The sequence below is a fragment of the Chiloscyllium plagiosum genome, chromosome 3 (assembly GCF_004010195.1).
Source record: "Chiloscyllium plagiosum isolate BGI_BamShark_2017 chromosome 3, ASM401019v2, whole genome shotgun sequence".
NCBI lineage: Eukaryota > Metazoa > Chordata > Chondrichthyes > Orectolobiformes > Hemiscylliidae > Chiloscyllium > Chiloscyllium plagiosum.
In genome coordinates this window covers 118,785,059-118,805,729 of record NC_057712.1, presented here as the reverse complement: position 1 = coordinate 118,805,729, position 20,671 = coordinate 118,785,059, and the positions used below count along the sequence as shown (strand labels likewise).

The 20,671-nt window shown below is 42.3% G+C and overlaps 1 protein-coding gene across 2 annotated transcripts in view; it reads right to left on the bottom strand.

Moving 5' to 3' along the window:
- The window catches only part of ttl (tubulin tyrosine ligase), a 43,624-nt gene that overhangs the window by 13,587 nt on the left and 9,366 nt on the right, over positions 1-20,671 (bottom strand). For both annotated transcript variants that reach the window (XR_006311248.1, XM_043687197.1), the window contains exons 3-4: positions 11,386-11,618; positions 9,007-9,142 (exon numbers count right to left, since the gene is read on the bottom strand). Coding sequence is in view for 1 of the 2 variants with exons in the window: in XM_043687197.1 (XP_043543132.1) it covers positions 9,007-9,142; positions 11,386-11,618 (369 nt within the window). In the remaining variant the exon portion in view is untranslated. The remainder of the gene's footprint in view (positions 1-9,006; positions 9,143-11,385; positions 11,619-20,671) is intronic.

Sequence of the window (20,671 nt, the reverse complement as noted above, 5' to 3'; positions counted from 1 at the left end):
AAGCAGTGTCTTTCCGGATACTCATAAATCCTATCCCTCAGTACCCTTTCCATTACTTTGCCTACCACCGAAGTAAGACTAACTGGCCTGTAATTCCCGGGGTTATCCCTATTCACTTTTTTGAACAGGGGCACAACATTTGCCACTCTCCAGTCCCCTGGTACCACCCCCGTTGACAGTGAAGACGAAAAGATCATTGCCAATGGTTCTGCAATTTCCTCTCTTGCTTCCTACATAATCTTAAGATATATCCCGTCAGGCCCAGGGGACTTGTCTATCCTCAAGTTGTTCAAAATGTCCAACACATCTTCCTTCCTAACAAGTATCTCTTCTAGCTTACCAATCCGTTTCACACACTCGTCTTCAACAATACGGTTCCCTCTTGTTTGTAAATACTGAAGAAAAGTACTCATTCAAGACCTCTCCTATCTCTTCTGACTGACAATGCCACTCTAATGCATATCAATCTATTGTTTTACCAGTCTTCAACCTCTTCAGAAAGAAGATTTTATACAGCAACTTCCATGACCTAATCACAAAAGTACGTTCCAGCCAATGGAATACTTTGAAGGGTTGTATTGTGCCAACCAATTTTGTACACAGAAAGAGGAATGAGAATAGGTATTAGGGTGACTAAGGAGTGGGCCAGCATGTCACAATAGGAACGGAAGCATGGGTTAAGGTGACTAAGGAGTGGGCCAGCATGTCACAATAGGAATGATTCCCACAGAATAAAATCAAATGACTACGGATGCTGGGGATTTGAAAACAAACAAAAACAGAAATTGCTGGAGAAACTCAGCAGGTTTGGCAGCATTTGTGGAGAGAAAAGACTTAGTAGTAGTTGCCTTTTCCCTAGGATGGGCGATTTCAAGAATGGGGGAACATTTTTGAGGAGAGAGTGTGTTCCCCCATATGATTATGTTTAGCACAGACTGGATGGACCAAAAGGTCTGTTTTTGTGCTGTATTAACTCTGACTCTGAAACAGAGTTAATGTTTTGAGTCCAGTAACCCTTCTTCAGAACAGAGAAGGGGATAGTCTGTAAAGAGAGAGAGACTGGAGTGTCATGACGACAAGGGAACCTTATCATGGTGCTAGGAAGAATTGAGAGCAGAGGTGCCTGAAGTGGGCTGGTTATGTTGCAGGACCTTATCAACCAGGTAGGGGAGATCTTTGTTAACAGAAAAGGGAAGACATATTGGAAGCACTGATATGAAATGTTGCATCATTGCCACAAATGTGTTGAGACCACACCAGGAATAGTGTGCAGTTTTGGTATCCTTATTGGAGGAAAGATGTTCTTGCTCTAGAGGAACTGCAACATCTGCTTGCTTTACTTCAATGGCTGATGTGCAAGGACACCCAGATCTCATTGCACATTCCTATTAATTTTACCTGTGAAGGTCATTAAACCTTCTAGGAAAAGTAATGATAAAGTCACTATAGTCATAGGGTCACTCTCTCATTTGACAGAGAGACTCTGGTTTCCTCCCACAGTCCAAAGATGCGCAAGTCAGATGAATTGGCCGTGCTAAATTGCCCATAGTGTTAGATGCATTAGTCAGAGGGAAATGGATTTGGGTGGGTTACTCTTCGGAGGGTCGATGTGGATGTGGCCAAAGGGCCTGTTTCCATGCTGTAGGGAATCAAATCGAATCGAATTTAAAATCTAAACTTGTAGTTGTTTAACCACAGGATCACCATTAATTAGGTGAAGGAAGAAGTTAAGAAGTAGAATCGTTCATGGTAACCTCAGCTGGTGTGCAAACTGAATTAGCATGCTATTGGCATCACACTGCATTGCAAACTGTCTTATCAACTGAGCTAACTAATGCCCTGAACCTTCTAGTACACATTCTCTATATTAATTCCTTTGAACATTTCTCAGTCCTCTGATCTGATGTCAATACCTGCATGGCTGCATCATCCTTTTCTGTTCTGAAAATCAAAGGAAAGTATATAGTATTTGCTCCAAATCCTCCCCTTTCAATTTTTGTCTACTGTCACTTAAGATCACCTTCCACCTTTTCTCTTTCCACGTCAACAAAGCCATGGGAGCCCCATGATTAAGAACAGACTGCTAAATGGTGCAAGGATTTATCAACTCACTGTCTCATCCACTAGATGGCAGATAAGAACATAGAACATAGAACATAGAAGAATACAGCGCAGTACAGGCCCTTGGGCCCTCGATGTTGCGCCGATCCAAGCCCACCTAAACTACACTAACCCACTATCCTCCATATACCTATCCAATGCCCTCTTAAATGCCCATAAAGAGGGAGAGTCCACCACTGTTACTGGCAGGGCATTCCATGAACTAACGACTCGAAAGGGGCCAATGCACGTGACACTGCTGTAATCTTATTTCCATTAATCAATCCACCCTAACATATGACATTATATCATGAATATGCAACAAACAAGAGTAGTTCCTCCAAAAAAAAATACAAGTTACAAATATTAATCATCACCATTTATGTGAATTGCAATTTCAATCTATATTTTTCAACAGGAATGTGATGAAAAACTCCCCATTTGCCGAGATGAGTGCAGCCCCAATACCACAAGAAGCTTGACACCGTCCAGGACAAAGCATCCTGCTTGACTAATACTACATTCACAAGCATCCACTCCCTCCACCACCAACGCTCAGTAGCGGCAGTGGCATATACTATCTGTAAGATACATGGCAGAAATTCACCAAAGATCCTCAGAGAGCACCTTCCAAACCCATAACCACTTCCAACTAGAAGGACAAGGGCAGCAGATATATGGGAACATTGTCACCTTCAATGTTCCCCTCCAAGCCACTCACAAGCCTGTCTTGGAAGTATATAGCCATTCCTTCACAGTTGCTGGGTCAAAATCCTGGAATGCCCTCCCTAAGGGCATTGTGGATCAAGCCACAGCAGGTGGACTGCTGCTGTTTAAGAAGGCAGCTCAATACCACCTACCTTCTCAAGGGCAACTGGTGATGGGCAATAAATGGTGGCCAGCCAGCAATGCCCATATCCCACAAATGAATAAACTTTAAAAAACTAAAAGACACCAGTCTGACGATCAATACTGATCCTGCGAATTTTTATTTTTCAGTTTTTCAAATAACTTACATGGTGAATAAAGGGCTACTTTAAAATTGTATGTACATAGGGAGCACAAACTGGGGCAAAGCAGACTCTATCTCTCATTGAAGACAAGGTTCATGTTGGAAACTCAAACATGCATCTGTACTACCACTTAATAAAACAGAATGCTTGATGAGAATTTGGTACATAATTAAAAATGGCTTGTTCGAGTTGTGCATATGTTTTTAAATCCACTTTAAGTAGAGTAAATACACATTCAATGAAAGGAAAGATCACTATAATCCCACCTGGTCCATAGGGCTACTCTCTTAGTAGAAAGGGACAATTGCTTTTTCAAACTAAGAATTACCATGCTTCAGGTGAGGGAGGGGGGGGGAAAAAAAACAGTCCAACATGGTAACTTTATCCAGTGCAGGAATTGACCTCTGCGTTGCAAATCAGTGAATCCAGCCAGCTAAACTAACCATCTCCACTGCCACTTAACTTACTACAGGTCAAAGATCATTAGGTACATCAGATATCATGGTGAATGCAGTACAGTCATAGTGCAGTACAGTCATAGCATGGAGACAGGCCTTTTGGCCCAAACAGGTCCTTGCCGACCAAAATGTTCATCAACACTAATCCCATTTCCCAGCACTTGGATAGGAAAGGTTTAGAAGGATATGGGCCATGTATTTGTCCAAATGCATTTTAAACATTGTTAGTGTACCTGGCTCAACCACTTCTGCTGGAAGCTCATTCCATATGCATACCACCCTCTGTATAAAATAGTTGTCCTCAGGTTTCATTTTATTGTTTCCCTCTAGCCCTCGACTGCCCAACCCTGAGAAAAAGACTGACTGCATTCACCCTCTCATGATCTTATACACTCCTACAAGATAACCCCTCATCTCTTATGCTCTAAAGAAAAATGTTCTAGCTTGTCCAACCACAGACCATTGAGTCCTCAGACCATATAACTTGGACCATTAAGTCCTGGCAACATCCTTGTAAACTTCTTCTGCACTTTTTCCAGTTTAATGATATCCTTCATATAAAGGTGACTAAAACTGGACACAATACTCCAAGTGTAGACTTACCAACATCCTGTACAACTACAACATAACTTTCCAATTCCTATACTCAATGGCCTGACTGATGAAGGTCAGTGTGCCAGAAGCCCTCTTCACTGCCCTATCTACCGGTGACTTCACTTTTAGAGGACTGTACACCTGAACTCCAAGGTCCCTCTGTTCCACTACGCTCCTTAAGGCCCAAACATTACCATGAAACTCCTACCTTACTTTAACTTTCTAAACTGTAAGACTGCACACTTATCTATATTAAAATCTGTTTGCCATTTCTTGGCCCGCTTCCCATCAAGGTCCTGCTAAAATTTCTGATAACCTTCCACAATACCGCCTATTTTAGTGCCATCTGCAAACTTACTAATCATGCCTTGTATATTCTCATCCAAATCATTGTTATAGATAACAAACAGCAATGGGCCCAGCCTTCCAATAGTCGTCGCCTCCTGTCCAAGAACATTCCCCTCACTATTACCCTCTGCTTCCGACCATCAAGCCAATTGTGTATCCAATTTGCTAGCTCTCACTGGATTCCACGTGATCTGACCTTCTAGAGCAGCCTACCATATCAAAGGCCTTACTCAAATCTACATAAACTATCACCCTGCCCTTGTCAACCTTCCAGTCACACAAAGTCAGACAGCCATGGAGATGTACAGCATGGAAACAGACCCTTCAGTCCAACCCGTCCATGCCGACCAGATATCCCAACCCAATCGAGTCCCACCTGCCAGCTCCCGGCCCATATCCCTCCAAACTCTTCCTATTCATATACCCAAATGCCTTTTAAATGATGCAATTGTATCAGCCTCCACCACTTCCTCTGGTAGCTCATTCCATACACGTACCACTCTCTGCATGAAAAAGTTGCCCCTTACGTCTCTTATATCTTTCCCCTCTCACCCTAAATCTATGCCCTCTAGTTCTGCACATACTCAACCCACGGAAAAGACTTTGTCTATTTATCCTATCCATGCCCCTCAATGTCGTAAACCTTTATACTCTGACCAATAAAGGAAAGCATACCAAATGCCTTCTTCACTATCCTATCTACCTGCGACTCCACTTTCAAGGAGCTATGAACCTATACTCCAAGGTCTCTATGTTCAGCAACACTCCCTAGGACCTTACCACTAAATGTATAAGTCCTGCTAAGATTTGCTTTCCCAAAATGCAGCATCTCGCATTTATCTCGATTAAATGCCATCTGCCACTTCTCAGCCCATTGGCCTATCTGATCAAGATCCTGTTGTAATCTGAGGTAACCTTCTTCGCTGTCCACTACACCTCCAATTTTGGTGTCATCCGCAAACTTACTAACCGTACCTCTTATGCGCGCATCCAAATCATTTATGTAAATGACAAAAAGTAGAGGACACAGCACCAATCCTTGTGCCACTCCACTGGTCACAGGCCTCCAGTCTGAAAAACAACCCTCCACCACCACCCTCTGTCTTCTACCTTTGAGCCAGTTCTGTATCCAAATGGCTAGTTCTCCCTGTATTCCACGAGATCTAACCTTGCTAACCAGTATCCCAAGGGGAATCTTGTTGAACGCCTTACTGAAGTAACATAGATCACATCTACTACTCTGCCCTCATCAACCCTCTTTGTTACTTCCTCAAAAAACTCAATCAAGTTTATGAAACATGATTTCCCACGCACAAAGCCATGCTGGCTATCCCTAATCAGTCCTGCCTTTCCAAATACATGTACATCCTGTCCCTCAGGATTTCCTCCAACAACTTGCCCACCACTGACGTCAGGCTCACTGGTCTATAGTTCCCTGGCTTGTCCTTACCACCCTTCTTAACAGTGGCACGTTTGCCAACCTCCAGTCTTCCAGCACCTCACCTGTGACTATTAATGATACAAATATCACAGCAAGAGGCCCAGCAATCACTTCTCTACCTACCCACAGAGTTCTAGGGTACACCTGATCAGGTCCTGGGGATTTATCCACGTTTATGCGTTTCAAGACATCCAGCACTTCCTCCTCTGTAATATGGACATTTTTCAAGGCGTCACCATCTATTTCTCTATATTTTCTATCTTCCATATCCTTTTCCCATAGTAAATACTGATGCAAAATACTGTCACCACATCAAAAGAAATTTGCAAGGTATGATCTCCCACGCATAAAGTCATGCTGGCTATTCCTATCAAACCCTATCTTTCCAAATGCACGTACAGAGGAACCTAGATTATCCGAAAGACACGGGCGGGCAGTATTTTGTTCGGTTAATCAAATTCCAGATAATCAAATGCCAGATAACAGTGTAGCCAAGCTTTGGACCTCACGATCTTGCCAAATAATTTTGTATTCGGATAATCGAATGCCAGATAATCGAGGTTCCTCTGTATATCTTGTCTCTCAGAATCTTCTCAAGTAACTTACATACCACAAATGTTAGACTTACTGATCTACAGCTCCCAGGTTTTTCTTTGCAGCCCTTCTTGAATAATGGCACAATATTTGCCACCCTCTGGTCTTCTGGGACCTCACCCATGGCTAACGACAATGTAAAAATATCAGCCAGGATCCCTGTAATTTCTTCTACAGTGTCTTGCAATGTTCTTGGATATATCTGGTCAGACCAGGAGATCTATCCATCTTCACAAATTCTAATATATTCTACACCTCATCTATTGTGATATTTACTGTCTCTAAGATATGACCACTAACTTCCCCAAGTTGCCAAATCTTCACGTCTTTCTCCACGGTAAACAGAGAAGAAATATTCATTGAGGACCTCAGCTATCTTCTGCGGTTCTACACATACATGTCCAGTTTGGTCCTTGAGGGGTCCTATTCTCTCTCTAGTTATTCTTTTTCCTTTAACATACTTAAAGAACTTCTTTGGATTCACCTTAATCAAAAGGAAAATAAATCATTTACAAATGGGAAGACTATTATGGTTGGACAGAGACCCCAGAACAAGAGCCAGCAAAAGGAATCAGAAGTACAATACCTGTACTAAAGAACCTGTACAATACCTGTACTAAAGAACCTGTACAATACCTGTACTAAAGAACTTCTTGATGCACTGGACCTTTAATCACACAACGTTTTCACAACTTCCAGGCAGCTGAATTATTATGATGCATTATCCCTCAAATTTTGCAGCAAAAAAATACTTAGGACTGAATACTGCATGATATAAAATCGTCTAATCTTAATTTCTACTGCATGATTTGTGCGGCCATGTTCCATTTAAAAAGGAGGCTGAAAATTCTGGTAACATAACTATAGTTAGAATAATAGAATCATAAAGTGCAGAATAGGCCCTTTAGCCCATTGAGTCTGTACTGCCAAAAATATACCACTATCTACCCTACTCCCACTCCCCCCACAATAGGCCCATAATTTTGAATGTTATGGCACTTCAAGTGCTCATCCACATACTTTTCATGGCTGTCAGGTTTCCTGACTCAACTACTCTCCCAGTTGTGCACACTGACACTTCTAGCATCCTTTGGATGAAAAGGTTTTCTCTCAAATCCTGTCTAAATCACCTGCCTTTCACTTGAAGATTATGCTCCCCTGTTATTGTTCCTTCCACTAAGGGAAACAGTTGCTTTCTATTCATCCCATCCAGATCACTCAATCTTATATACTTCTTTCAGATCCCCCTGCAACCTTTTCTGCTCCAAAGAAAATAGACCAAGCTTATTCAGCCTCTCTTCATAGTGAAAGTACTCCATTCCTGGCAACATCCTGGTGAATCCCCTTTGCATCTCACGATAATAGTTCACTCTGAAACAGCAAGCTTCCTTGTCACAGGACGATGTCTATTCACCACTATAAAACCATTGAAACAGAGGAAAAAGTACTGGAAAGGTTCGTATCAGCAGAGGATTGAAGAAACAAATGACTTGCACAATATTGTGACTTTGAAATACAAGCTATTAAGAACTTCCATGTAAATACTGGAAGGTAGTTTCTCACCTCCTACACCTTCTCCTTCAGAAGAAAAGAAAGACTATTACTTAAATGGAGAGAGACTCCAAAAATGCAGTGCAGAGGGATCTGGGTGTTTTTGTACATGGGACACAAAGTTAGCACAGATGTGCAGCAATTAATTAAGGCCCAAATGGAAATCTGACTTTTATTATTAGGGGGCTGGAATGTAAAAATATGAAAATCTGGTTATAACTGTCCAGGGTGTTGGTGAGGCTACACCTGGAATACTACATGTAGTTTTGGGCCACATATTTAATAAAGGATGTATTGGTTTTGGAGACTGTTTAAAAAGAAATTCACTAGGCTGAATCCTGAGATGCAAGGGTTATCTTGATCAAGAACAGCGTAACAGCTTAGGCCTTTATTTATTAGGGTTTAGAAGAATAAGGGGTGATCTTATTGAAGCATTCAAGATTCTAGGGTAGCTTGACAGATGTTGAGAAGATGTTTCCATTAATGGTGGAATGTCAAATTAGGGGACAGAGTTACAAAATAAGGAGATACTCATTTATAACGGAGGTGCAAAGGAATTTCTTCTCCCAGAGGATAGTGAACAACTGTAATTCCTTATCCCAGACAGGACAATGGCCAAATCATTGAAAGTTCTTAAAAAAGGATGCAGACGGATCTTTGAAATATCAGGGAGTTTACAGCTTTGAGGAGTTGACATGAAAGAGGAGTTGCGGCCCTTTGCAGATCAACCATGCATGATCTTATTGAACAGCAGCAGGCTTGAAATGCCAAATAGCCTACTCTTGTTCCTATTTATTATCTTCTTATATTATTATTTGACATGCAGAGTCAAAGAAATGGGAAAGAAAGAAAACTGGAACAAAAGATTTCACACCCCATAAACAAAAACAAACAAAGCCTTCTTTACCTGATGTCAAATTTGCGATGTCCTGGTTCTAAAAGTAAAGGTTTCTCGAGGTATTTCTGAATCACATGAACTTGACCTTGATTATCAATGTAATCCATCAATTCATTAGCGTCAGAGGAAATAAAAATTCCAGTACCTGTAAGAGATAGCAATGTACAAATTCAATTAGAAACATATGCTGAATGTAGAGTCAGGATGTTGCAATTAAGTAAAGAAAGTGGTTTAGTTATTTAGATCTTCGATAATGACCCTCTGATCATTCAAGACACTTCATGTGCAAATAAGTGCACACATGATACACAACTTGTACAAAGTCAGACTGTGCCTCCAGTTGAATATCTCTTCTAACAGCCCTTATAACAATGCAGCATTCCATCATAGATATAATCTGGACTGACACCACAGTGTATGTTAAAACTGGAGATGTCCCATAGCTACACAGTGAATAGAATGATGCATTACTTCTTCATTACATGCTTTTTATGAGAAACAGAGTAAGGGGAATACCTACTATAACTTGACATGTATTATCTTAAATAAAACACACACAGAAGATAGCAAGATGCTTCAGTGGTATGTTGAAATACCACTAAATCGCTCAATTGTATTCCAACTCAAAAAGTCTAAAAATAGAAGATAAAATCCTGAAGGCTAAGTATTTAACTACACTTATTTAAAATGCAAGCGCTATACAAGTCAGAGTTTCATAGTCAGATGCAATTAGCTAACCTCATCTATAATTAGACCTGGTACATCAGGACCTGGTAGAGGGAAATATCGATCACAGTCTTATCCTTGATCAACAATTAGAGACTCTTACTCATTACTGTGAATGCTGAACAACATTTGTAAAAGACCTTCCAGACAATAAAACAGAAGTCCCAAGTCACTTCACAGTTGGAGGTCAAGCCCAAGGACAAACAGAATGCAGCAAAAAGCAATAAGCAATGTTAAATGTGAAACATTTTTGAAGGCATAGTGATGTAGTCAGCGAGACTGCAGGCAGAATTCTATAGTGAGGATAAATGGATAAATGGGACACTATATTAAAGAGAGGAGAAAGGACATTGGAAAAGGGTTTGGGAAGAATAGAGGATCCAAGCATGGAGTGGGATACTTGAATCAAAACATTTAAATCAATTTCTTACCATAGTACAACTACAACAAAGAGTTTTGCATATTACCTGCTGCACAGCCTTGCTCTTTCAGGATGCTTCTAATATCCACTAGCCTTCTTAGTGAGAGGCTTCGAGTACAGGAGCAGGGATGCCTTGCTGAAATCATACAAGGGCTTGGTAAGGCCAAACTGGAGTACCGTGGGCAGTTTTGGTCTCCTTATCTGAGGAAGGATGTTCTAGCTATGGAGAGAGGTTTTCCCAGACTGATTCCTGGGATGACATTTAATAACAGACTAGATCAGTTAGGATTATATTCACTCGAGTTTAGAAGAATGAAAGGGATCATATAGAAACCTATAAAATCGGAAAAGACCAGATGGTAAACACAGGATGATCCTGATGACTGGGTAGTCTAGAACTAGAGATCATAGTTTAAGTAATATATGATAGGCCTTTTAGGACTGAGATGAGGAAAAAACATTTTCACCCAGAGGGTGATGAGCCTGTGGAATTCATGCCACAGAAAGTAATTGAGGCTAAAACATTGAATATTTTCAAAAGGAGATAGATATAGTTCCTAAGGTTAGAGGGATCAAAGGGTTTGGGGAAAGAATGAGAACACAGTAGTATCAGCCATGATCATATTGAATAGCAGAGCAGGCTTGAACAGCCAAATGACCTACTCCTGCTCCTAGTTTCAATATTTCGTTACCTGGTGGGCAGCCAGCCACATTTAACAACTCCTGGCCATCTCACAGCAAAACCAGCAACAGAGAGCAAGGGACTCCTGGGTTCCCCAGGAACATAGTCCCCTGTAATAGGAAATCATTGCAAGTTGATGAGCAACGAGGCATCTTAAATCAGGAACTAGGGTGGACCTGACAGGATCAAAGTGGTGAATGGCTTGTGAACAAGCTTGATTACACAGTCATACAGCATGGAAACACACCCTTCAGTCCAACTTGTCCATGATGACCACGTTTCCCAAACTAAACTAGTTCCACTTATCCGCATTTGACCCACGTTCCTCTAAATGTTTCCTATTCATACAGCTTTCCAAATGCCTTTTAAAAGTTGTAACTGTACTTACATCTACCACTTCTTCTGGCAGTTCATTCCACATACAAACCACCCTCCGGTATGGCAGAAGATTTGCTCGAGGGATCCAGGGCTTCTCCTGATTCACAAGCAATAGTATCAAAAGCACTTACCTTTCATACATTTGAAGAATTAGCATGCAGGTATCAAAGGTAATTCATACCTTTAGCACCTGCTGAAGATTTAGCTATCCACACGTTGCTTTCTCCATTTTCCCTTCTCTTGTGGTAGGATGCCAAAAATGCTTCCCGATCGTCTGTCCTCACGTTATTTCTTTGTGCTTTAATGCCATTTTTCACAGGTATCAGCGTAGTGTGAAGACCCATGGGATAGATCACATAAGATTCTGGAAACCAGGTGCACGATTCCATCAGTTCTGGGATTGTCTTGATGAGTCTAATTTAGGAGGAGTATGACACTTAATTTGAAAAGCAAACCACAAACAAAAGTAAACTTCCTTTTAAACAAAGAAAAGTTACAGCACAGGAGCAGGCCCTTTCGTCCTCCAAGCCTACGCCGATCCAGATCCTCTCTCTAAACCTGTCGCTTATTCTCCAAGGATCTGTATGCCTCTGCTCCCTGTCCAGTCACGTATCTGTCGAGATACATCTTAAATGATGCTATCATGCCCTCCTCTACCACCTCCGCTGGCAACACATTCCAGGTACCCACCACCTCTATGTAAAGAACTTGTCCCCTCTCACCTTGAACTTGTGACCCCTAGTAATTGAGTTCCCCACTCCAGGGGAAAAAAAAACCTTCTTGCTATACACCTGTCTATACCTCATGATTTTGTAGACCTCAATCAGGTCTCCACTCAGCCTGTCTTTCTAATGAAAATAATCTTAAAATATACTCAACTCCTTTTCATAGCTAGTGTCTTCCATACCAGGCAACATCCTGGTGAACCCCCTCTGCACTCTCTCCAAAGCATCCACATCCTGCTGGAAATGTGGCAACCAGAACTGCACACAGTTATCCAAATGTTGCCAAACAAAGTCCTATACAACTGTAACATGACCTACCAACTCGTACTCAATACCACGTCTGATGAAGGAAAGTATGCCATATGTCTATTTGACCACTATCAAACTGTGTTGCCACCTTCAAGGTACAATGGACCTTAACACCAAGATCTCTCTGTACATCAATTTTCCCAGGGCTTTTCCATTTACCATATAGTTCGTTCTTGAATTAGATCTTCCAAAATGCATCATCTCGCATTTGCCCGGATTGAACTCCGCCATTTCTCCACCAAACTCTCCAATTTATCTGTATTCTGGTGCATTACCTGACAGCCCCCTTCACTATCAGCAACTCCACCAATCTTAGTGTCAACTGCAAACTTGCTAATGACCACCTTTACCTTCGAGATCATTAATGTATATCACAAACAACAATGGCCCTAGCACAGATCCCTGTGGAACACTACTGGTCAGTTCTCCATTTTGAGAAACTCCCTTCCACTACTACCATGTCTCCTGCTGCCCAGCCAGTTCTCTATCCATCTAGATAGTACATGCTTGACCCCATGCAACTTCACTTTCTTCATCAGCTTACCATGGGGAACCTTTTCAAATGCCTTACTGAAGTCTATATATACACATCTACAGCCCTTCCCTCAATCAATTTTGTCACTTCCTCAAAGAATTCTATTAAGTTGGTAAGACATTACCTTCCCTGCATAAAACCATGCTGCCTATCACTGATAAGCCCATTTTCTTCCAAATGTAAATAAGATCCTATCCCTCAGTATCTTCTCCAGCAGCTTCTCTACCACCGATGTCAGGCTCACCAGTCTATAATTACCTGGATTATCCTTGCTATCCTTAAACAAGGGGATAGAATTAGCAATTCTTCAGTCCTCCGGAAACTCACCCCAGTTCAAGGATGCTGCAAAGGCCCCAGTACTTCCTCTCTCGCTTCAGTCATCACCTAGAATAGATCCCATCTGGACCTGGGGACTTGTCCACCTTAATGCCTTTTAGAATACTCAACATTTCCTCCCTCTTTATGCTGACTTGACCTATCCCTAACCTCAACATCCGTCATGTCCCTCTCCTCGGTGAGTACTGACACAAAGTACTCAGTAAGAATCTCACCCATTTTCTCTAACTCCACCATAACTTTCCCCCTTTGTTCTCTAGTTACCCTCTTGCTCCTTATATATAAATAAAAGGCTTTGTGATTTTCCTGAACCCTGGTTTTTTAAAGAGATCTCATGACCCCTTTTAGAACTCTTATTTTCTTGTTTCAGATTAGTCCTACTTTCCCAAAATTCTTCCAAAGCTTTGTCTGTTTTCAGTCACCAGACCTTATGTATGCTTCCTTTTTCCTCTTAGCTAGTCTCACAATTTCACCTGTCATCCATGGTCCCCTAATGCTGCCATTTCTATCCCTCATTTTCATAGGGACATGTCTGTTCTGCACTCTAATCAACTTCACTTTAAAAGCCTCCCACATATCAAATGTGGATTTACTCTCAAACAGCTGCTCCCAATCAACATTCCATATCTCCTGCCGAATTTTGCTATAGTTGGCCTTCCCCCAATTTAGCATTCTTCATTTAGAACCACTCTCATCTCTGTCCATGAGCATTCTAAAACTTATGTAATCCCCTAATGAAACTTCAACCACCTGGCCAAGCTCATTCCCCAACATCAGGTCCTGTATATGCCCCCTTCCTGAGTTGGACTACTTACATCTTGCTCTACAAAACTGTCCTGGATGCTCCTTTCAAATTCAGCTTCATCTACACCTCTAACACTAAGTGAATCCCAGTTAATGTTGAGAAAATTAAAATCTTCCAACACCACCATCCTGTTACTCCTATATCTTTACATAAACGATCTACAGATTTGTACCTCTATCTCACGCTCACTGTGGCAAAGCCTGTAGTACAGCTCCAATATTGTTACCGCACCCTTCCTATTTTGAGCTCTGCTCATATTACCTCACTGTTCGAATCCTCCACAGTGCCCTCCTTCAGGACAGCTGTGATATTCTCTGACCAGTAATGCAAATCCTCCTCTACCCCTTTTACCTCCCACTCTATCCTCCCTGAAGCATCTATATTCTGGGATAATTAGTTGCCAATCTTGTCCTTCCCTCAACCAAGTCTCAGTAATAGCAATATCATACTCCCAGGTGGTATTCCAAACCCTAAGTTCATCTGCCTTATCTACTACATTTCTCACATTAAAACAAATGCACCACAGATGACCTGTCCCTTTGCATTCAACATCTGCTTCCTGGTAAAAACAATGAGTGCAGATGCTAGAAACCAGATTCTGGATTAGTGGTGCTGGAAGAGCACAGCAGTTCAGGCAGCATCCAAGGAGCAGCGAAATCAACGTTTCGGGCAAAAGCCCTTCATCCTGCCTACTCTTCCCTTTGGTCACACTGACTTCATTATCTAGTTCCTTACAGGCTTTAGTTACTACCTCTTTCCTGTCCACTAACCACCTCATTTGGTTCCCATCCCCTTGCCACATTAGTTTATACCCTCCCCAACAGCATTAGCAAAAGCACCCCATAGGACATTGGTTCCAGTCCTGCCCAGGTGTAGACGGTCCAATTTGTAACAGTCCCACCTTCCTCAGAACCGATCGAAATGTCCCAAAAATCAGAACCTCCCTCCTGCACCATCTCTCAATCCACTCAATTCATCCTGCCTATTCTTTCATTTCTACTCTTACTAGAATGTGGCACTGGTAGCAATCCTGAGATTACTACCTCTGAGGTCCTACTTTTTAACTTGGCTCCTAACTCCCTAAATTCTGCTTGTAAGACCTCATCCCACTTATTACCTAGGTCATTAGTGCCTATATGCACCATGACAGCTGGCTGTTCACACTCCTCCTTCGGAATGTCCTGCAGCCAATCGGAGACATCCCTGACCCGTGCACCTGGGAGGCAACATGCCACTCAGGATCTCATTTTTGACCACAAAACCGCCTATCTATTCCCTTACAATTGAATCCCCTATGTCTACAGCCTTTCCATTCTTTTCCCACCCTTCTGTACAGCAGAGCCAGCCACAGTGCCATGAACCTAGCTACTGCTGCCTTCCCCCTAATGAGCCATCCCCCCCCCCTAACAGTATCTAAACTGTATAGCTGCTTTGGAGGGAGATGACTGCAGGTGACACCTGCACAGCCTTCCTGCTCTCTCTGCTGTTTGGTCACCCATTCCCTTTCTCCCTCAGCAATCCTAATCTTCGGTATGACCAATTCGCTAGGTGTGCTAATCATGACCTCCTCAGCAACTCGGTTGCTCCAAAGTGAGTCCATCTGCAGCTCCAGAGTAGTCACGTGATCTAACAAGAGTTGCAGCTGGACACTTCCTGCATGTGAAGGAGCCAGGGACATCAGCCACGTCCCTGAGCTCCCACATTGAGCAAGAGGAACATAACGAGTATAAAATAGAAACTTTAAACAAACCCTTGCGCACAAACACAAACAAACTCTTAACAGTCAAAATCAACTGTCTTTATTCAATATATTAATTCATGTCAACTGGTGCTTCCTTACAGACGAGTTTGCATGCTTTACAAGCAATAATGATTTTGATACTGACCTCCCTTCCTTTTGAAAAAGGTGAGATGATGTACATTTTGGAAAATAAAAACCACTGAGTAAGTTGTTAATTTAAGAAACTCTGAAGATATGTTACTTATTGTGTACAAACTCAAGAGTTCATGGCCCTGGAAAACCAACCAAAAGTGCAGAACTCAAATTCCACCGTGAGAAGGTGCAGGACAGAACTCAATAAATTTGGTGTTTTGTGAACTAATATCAAAAAAATGACCAAAGAAGATGTCAAAAATTACCTGACTGATGCAATAAAATTCATCTCAAAGAAATGCACCATCCTAGTAAATCTAGTCCACACATCATTCCAGTCCTCAATTAACGATTGAGTCTTAGGGTGGCACAGCGGCTAGTTCTGCTGCCTCACAACACCAAACCCCGGGGTTCGATTCTAGCCTTGGGTGACTATGTGAAGCTTGCACATTCTCCCTAGGTGAATTAGCCATGGTAAATGCCAAGTTACAGGGATAGGGGAGGGGCCTGGATTTGGGTGGGATGCTCTTTGGTGGGCCAGTAAAGAACTTGATGGGTCAAATGGCAGCACAGTGGCACAGTGGTTAGCACTGCTGCCTCACAGCACCAGAGACCCGGGTTCAATTCCCGCTTCAGGCGACTGACTATGTGGAGTCTGCACATTCTCCCAGTGTCTGCGAGGGTTTCCTCCCACAGTCCAAAAATGTGCAGGTTAGGTGAATTGGCCATGCTAAATTGCCCGTAGTGTTAGGTGAAGGGGTAAATGTAGGGGAATGGGTCTGGATGGGTTGCGCTTCGGTGGGTCGGTGTGGACTTGTTGGGCTGAAGGGCCTGTTTCCATACTAAGTAATCTAAAATGGCCTTTTTCTGCACTATAGGAATTCTATGATTCTAAACGTCTGAAGTTGTCTTCAAAGATGTCCCACTACTACCTCTTTTAACCATGCAAGCATCATATGTCCTCATAGAAGAATACAGAGGGACACATACACACAAAAAGCTTTCCAACATTCACTGGATAGCACCCAGGAGAAGGAATATGGTCCCACAGCCACATGGGCAATTATAACAAATTCACAGTTGTTCGAGCTAACACAGCACAAAACAAATACAATACAGACCATAAAGGACACAGTCATGTTCATATTGGAGGATGCAATGAACAGGGTCACTGGGGTGGGCAAAAGTAAAATGTTAAACACTACGGCAAGAACAGAGGTCTCAACAGTTATGTTCTTATAATTAGGTTTTTGTGCACAGTACCAAAACAACTCAAAGTCACAAATGCTACGTTCCTATGACGAGAATGAAGTATCTCTCCTCATCCTTTCTGTGCTGCCTGCAGTCTTGGACTGCAACCATTTTCATCCAACATCTTTTCATTGTCATGCAGCTGGGTTGGAATGCACTTTCCTGGTTAAATTCTGATCTAATCACAGTCAAAGACTCACAGGTAATGACTTCTTTTTCTGCTCCTGCACCAGTACCGCTGATGTCCTCCTATTTCTCATCTAAATGTTGCTCCTTAGAGATGTCGTCCAAAAAACACTTCAGTTTTCACATGTGCGCTGGTGAGGCACAGATCTACCGCACCACCACCTCTCTCAACAGTTGCCCTGTTGCTACGTTATTTGCAACCATTGTCATTATTGATCCCAAGGTGAGCTTCCAAACCCATATTCACACTACCATCAATAATGTTTTTTTTCCTATCTCCATAATATCAATTGAAGTAATCCCTGGCCCAACCTCATCCAGGTCTCTGAGCCCAGACTTGATTATTCTAATACACTCCTGATTGGTGTCTCACATTCCACCCAACATTAAATTGAGTTCATCCAAAATTTTACAGTCCATCTTCTTACTTGCATCAAGTCCCGTTCTCCTATTACCCTTTGCTTACTGACCTACATCGGCTCCCAGTCCAGTAATACTTAAAATTCCCAATCTTATTTTGAAATTCATCCATGGTCTTAACTTCCCCCATTTTTACCTTCTCCTCCAGCTCCAAAACCCTCAAAAGATATCTGTGCTCATCTAATTCTGGCCTCAAGTATCCTTAATTTTAACTGTTTTCGCCTTCATGAGCACTGGCCCCAAGCCTTAGAATTCCTTTGAACTTTTGTAACTCTGCACCCCACTTTCCTCCTTCAAGATTTGCCTTATAAACTTCCTCTTTAACCTAGCTAGCAGTTACCTTTCCCAGTTATCCCTTACGTGGATGCGTGGTTAATTTTGCTTCATAAAGCACTTGAAAAGTGGCCTGTGATGTTTCATTAAATTAAGAGTGCTACATATTGTTCTTAAATTACTGGCCAGGTTCCATTATACACTTCATATGGCAAAAAGCTTGCAAAGCTTAACAAGACAAAGAACTACAAATGACTTATTACAGATCTTCAAAGGCCTTTATGCCAACAGCTTCAGTAGTACTCATGATCAGTCTAACAATATCCTCAGCTCTTGAAAAAGGTTTGTAAACAGGAAAAGGCATTGTACTTTATGGAGTTGCTCTGAACATTATTAAATTGGTGTTGCACAAAATGAATGCATCAAGTTACATCTGCTGAGTTGACTCGAGTTATGTGATCCTCAAAACAACTAGGTAACTTATTTTTAAATTTTAAACAACAGACAAAAGAAAGTACCTTTCAAATTGATGAACAACCGTTAACACTGCTGACCTTATAGAGTCAGAGTCATAGAGATATACCCCAGGAAAAAGACTTTGCTTATTTACCCTATCTATGCCCCTCATGATTTTGAAAACCTCTATAAGGTCACCCCTTAGCCTCAGACACTCAAAGGAAAACAGTCCCAACCTGTTCAGCGTCTCCCTGGAGCTCAAATCCTCCAACCCTGGCAACATCCCTGTAAATCTTTTCTGCAAAATGTCCAGATTAAAGAGGAGGAAGTGCTGGATGTCTTGAAACGGTTAAAAGGTGGAAAACTCCCCAGGACCTGATCAGGTGTACCCGAGAACTCTGTGGGAAGCTAGAGAAGTGATTGCTGGGCCTCTGGCTGAGATATTTGTATCATCGATAATCACAGATGAGGTGCTGGAAGACTGGAGGTTGGCAAACGTGGTGCCACTGTTTAAGAAGGACGGTAAAGACAAGCCAGGGAACTATAGACCGGTGAGCCTGACCTCAGTAGTGGGCAAGTTGTCGGAGGGAATCCTGAGGGACAGGATGTACATGTAATGGAAAGACAAGAACTGATTCGGGACAGTCAACATGGCTTTGTGCATGGGAAATCACGTCTCACAAACTTGATTGAGTTTTTTGAAGTAACAAAGAAGATTGATGACAGCAGAGCAGTAGATGTGATCTATACGGACTTCAGTAAGGCGTTCAACAAGGTTCCCCATGGGAGAGTGATTAGCAAGGTTAGATCTCATGGAATACAGGAAGAACTAGCCATTTGGATACAGAACTGGCTCAAAGGTAGAAGACAGAGGGTGGTGGTGGAGGGTTGTTTTTCAGACTGGAGGCCTGTGACCAGTGGAGTGCCACAAGAATTGGTTCTGGGCCCTCTACTTTTTGTCATTTACATAAATGATTTGGATGCAAGCATAAGTAATACAGTTAGTAAGTTTGCAGATGACACCAAAATTGGAGGTGTAGTGGACAGCGAAGAGGATTACCTCAGATTACAACAGGATCTGGACCAGATGGGCCAATGGGCTGAGAAGTGGCAGATGGAGTTTAATTCAGATAAATGCGAGGTGCTGCATTTTGGGAAAGCAAATCTTAGCAGGACTTATACACTTAATGGTAAGGTCCTAGGCAGTGTTGCTGAACAAAGACCTTGGAGTGCAGGTTCACAGCTCCTTGAAAGCGGAGTCGCAGGTAGATAGGATAGTGAAGGTGGCATTTGGTATGCTTTCCTTTATTGGTCAGAGTATTGAGTACAGGAGTTGGGAGGTCATGTTGCGGCTGTACAGGACATTGGTTAGGCCACTGTTGGAGTATTGCATGCAATTCTGGTCTCCTTCCTATCGGAAAGACGTTGTGAAACTTGAAAGGGTTCAGTAAAGATTTACAAGGATGTTGCCAGGGTTGGAGGATTTGAGCTATAGGGGGAGGCTGAACAGGCTGGGGCTGTTTTCTCTGGAGCGTCTGAAGCTGAGGGGTGACCTTTTAGAGATTTACAAAATTATGAGGGGCATAGATAGGATAAATAGACAAAGTCTTTTCCCTGGAGTCGGGGAGTCCAGAACTAGAGGGCATAGGTTTAGGATGAGAGGGGAAAGATATAAAAGAGACCTAAGGGGCAACGTTTTCACGCAGAGGGTGGTACGTGAATGGAATGAGCTGCCAGATGATGTGGTGGAGGCTACTACAATTGCAGCATTTAAGAGGCATTTGGATGGGTATATGAATAGGAAGGGTTTGGAGGGATATGGGTCGGGCGCTGGCAGGTGAGACTAGATTGGGTTGGGATATCTGGTCGGCATGGACGGGTTGGACCGAAGGGTCGGTTTCCATGCTGTGCATCTCTATGACTCTATGAATCCTTTCAAGTTTCACAACATCTTTCTGATAGGAAGGAGACCAATTTTGTTTCCATCTTATTCACTGATAGGATATGGTTATGATTGCCTTTGAGAAGATGGGGGTCAGCTTCTTGAACCACTGCAGTCTATGTACTTTCGGAAGATTTACAATGCCACTAACCTAGAAGCTATATACAACACAATCATGGGGTGAAATTAGAATTAACAATGTTGACAAATATTTTTGTTAAAACTTGGAGGAAGCACAGAGTGAAAAGGGTACAGAATGTGGGAGGGAAACTTCAATGTTCACCACCACTGCTCCAGCACGATTGAGCGAGTTGGTCGAGGCTGAAAGGACAAACCTGCTGGACTGGGTCTGCGGC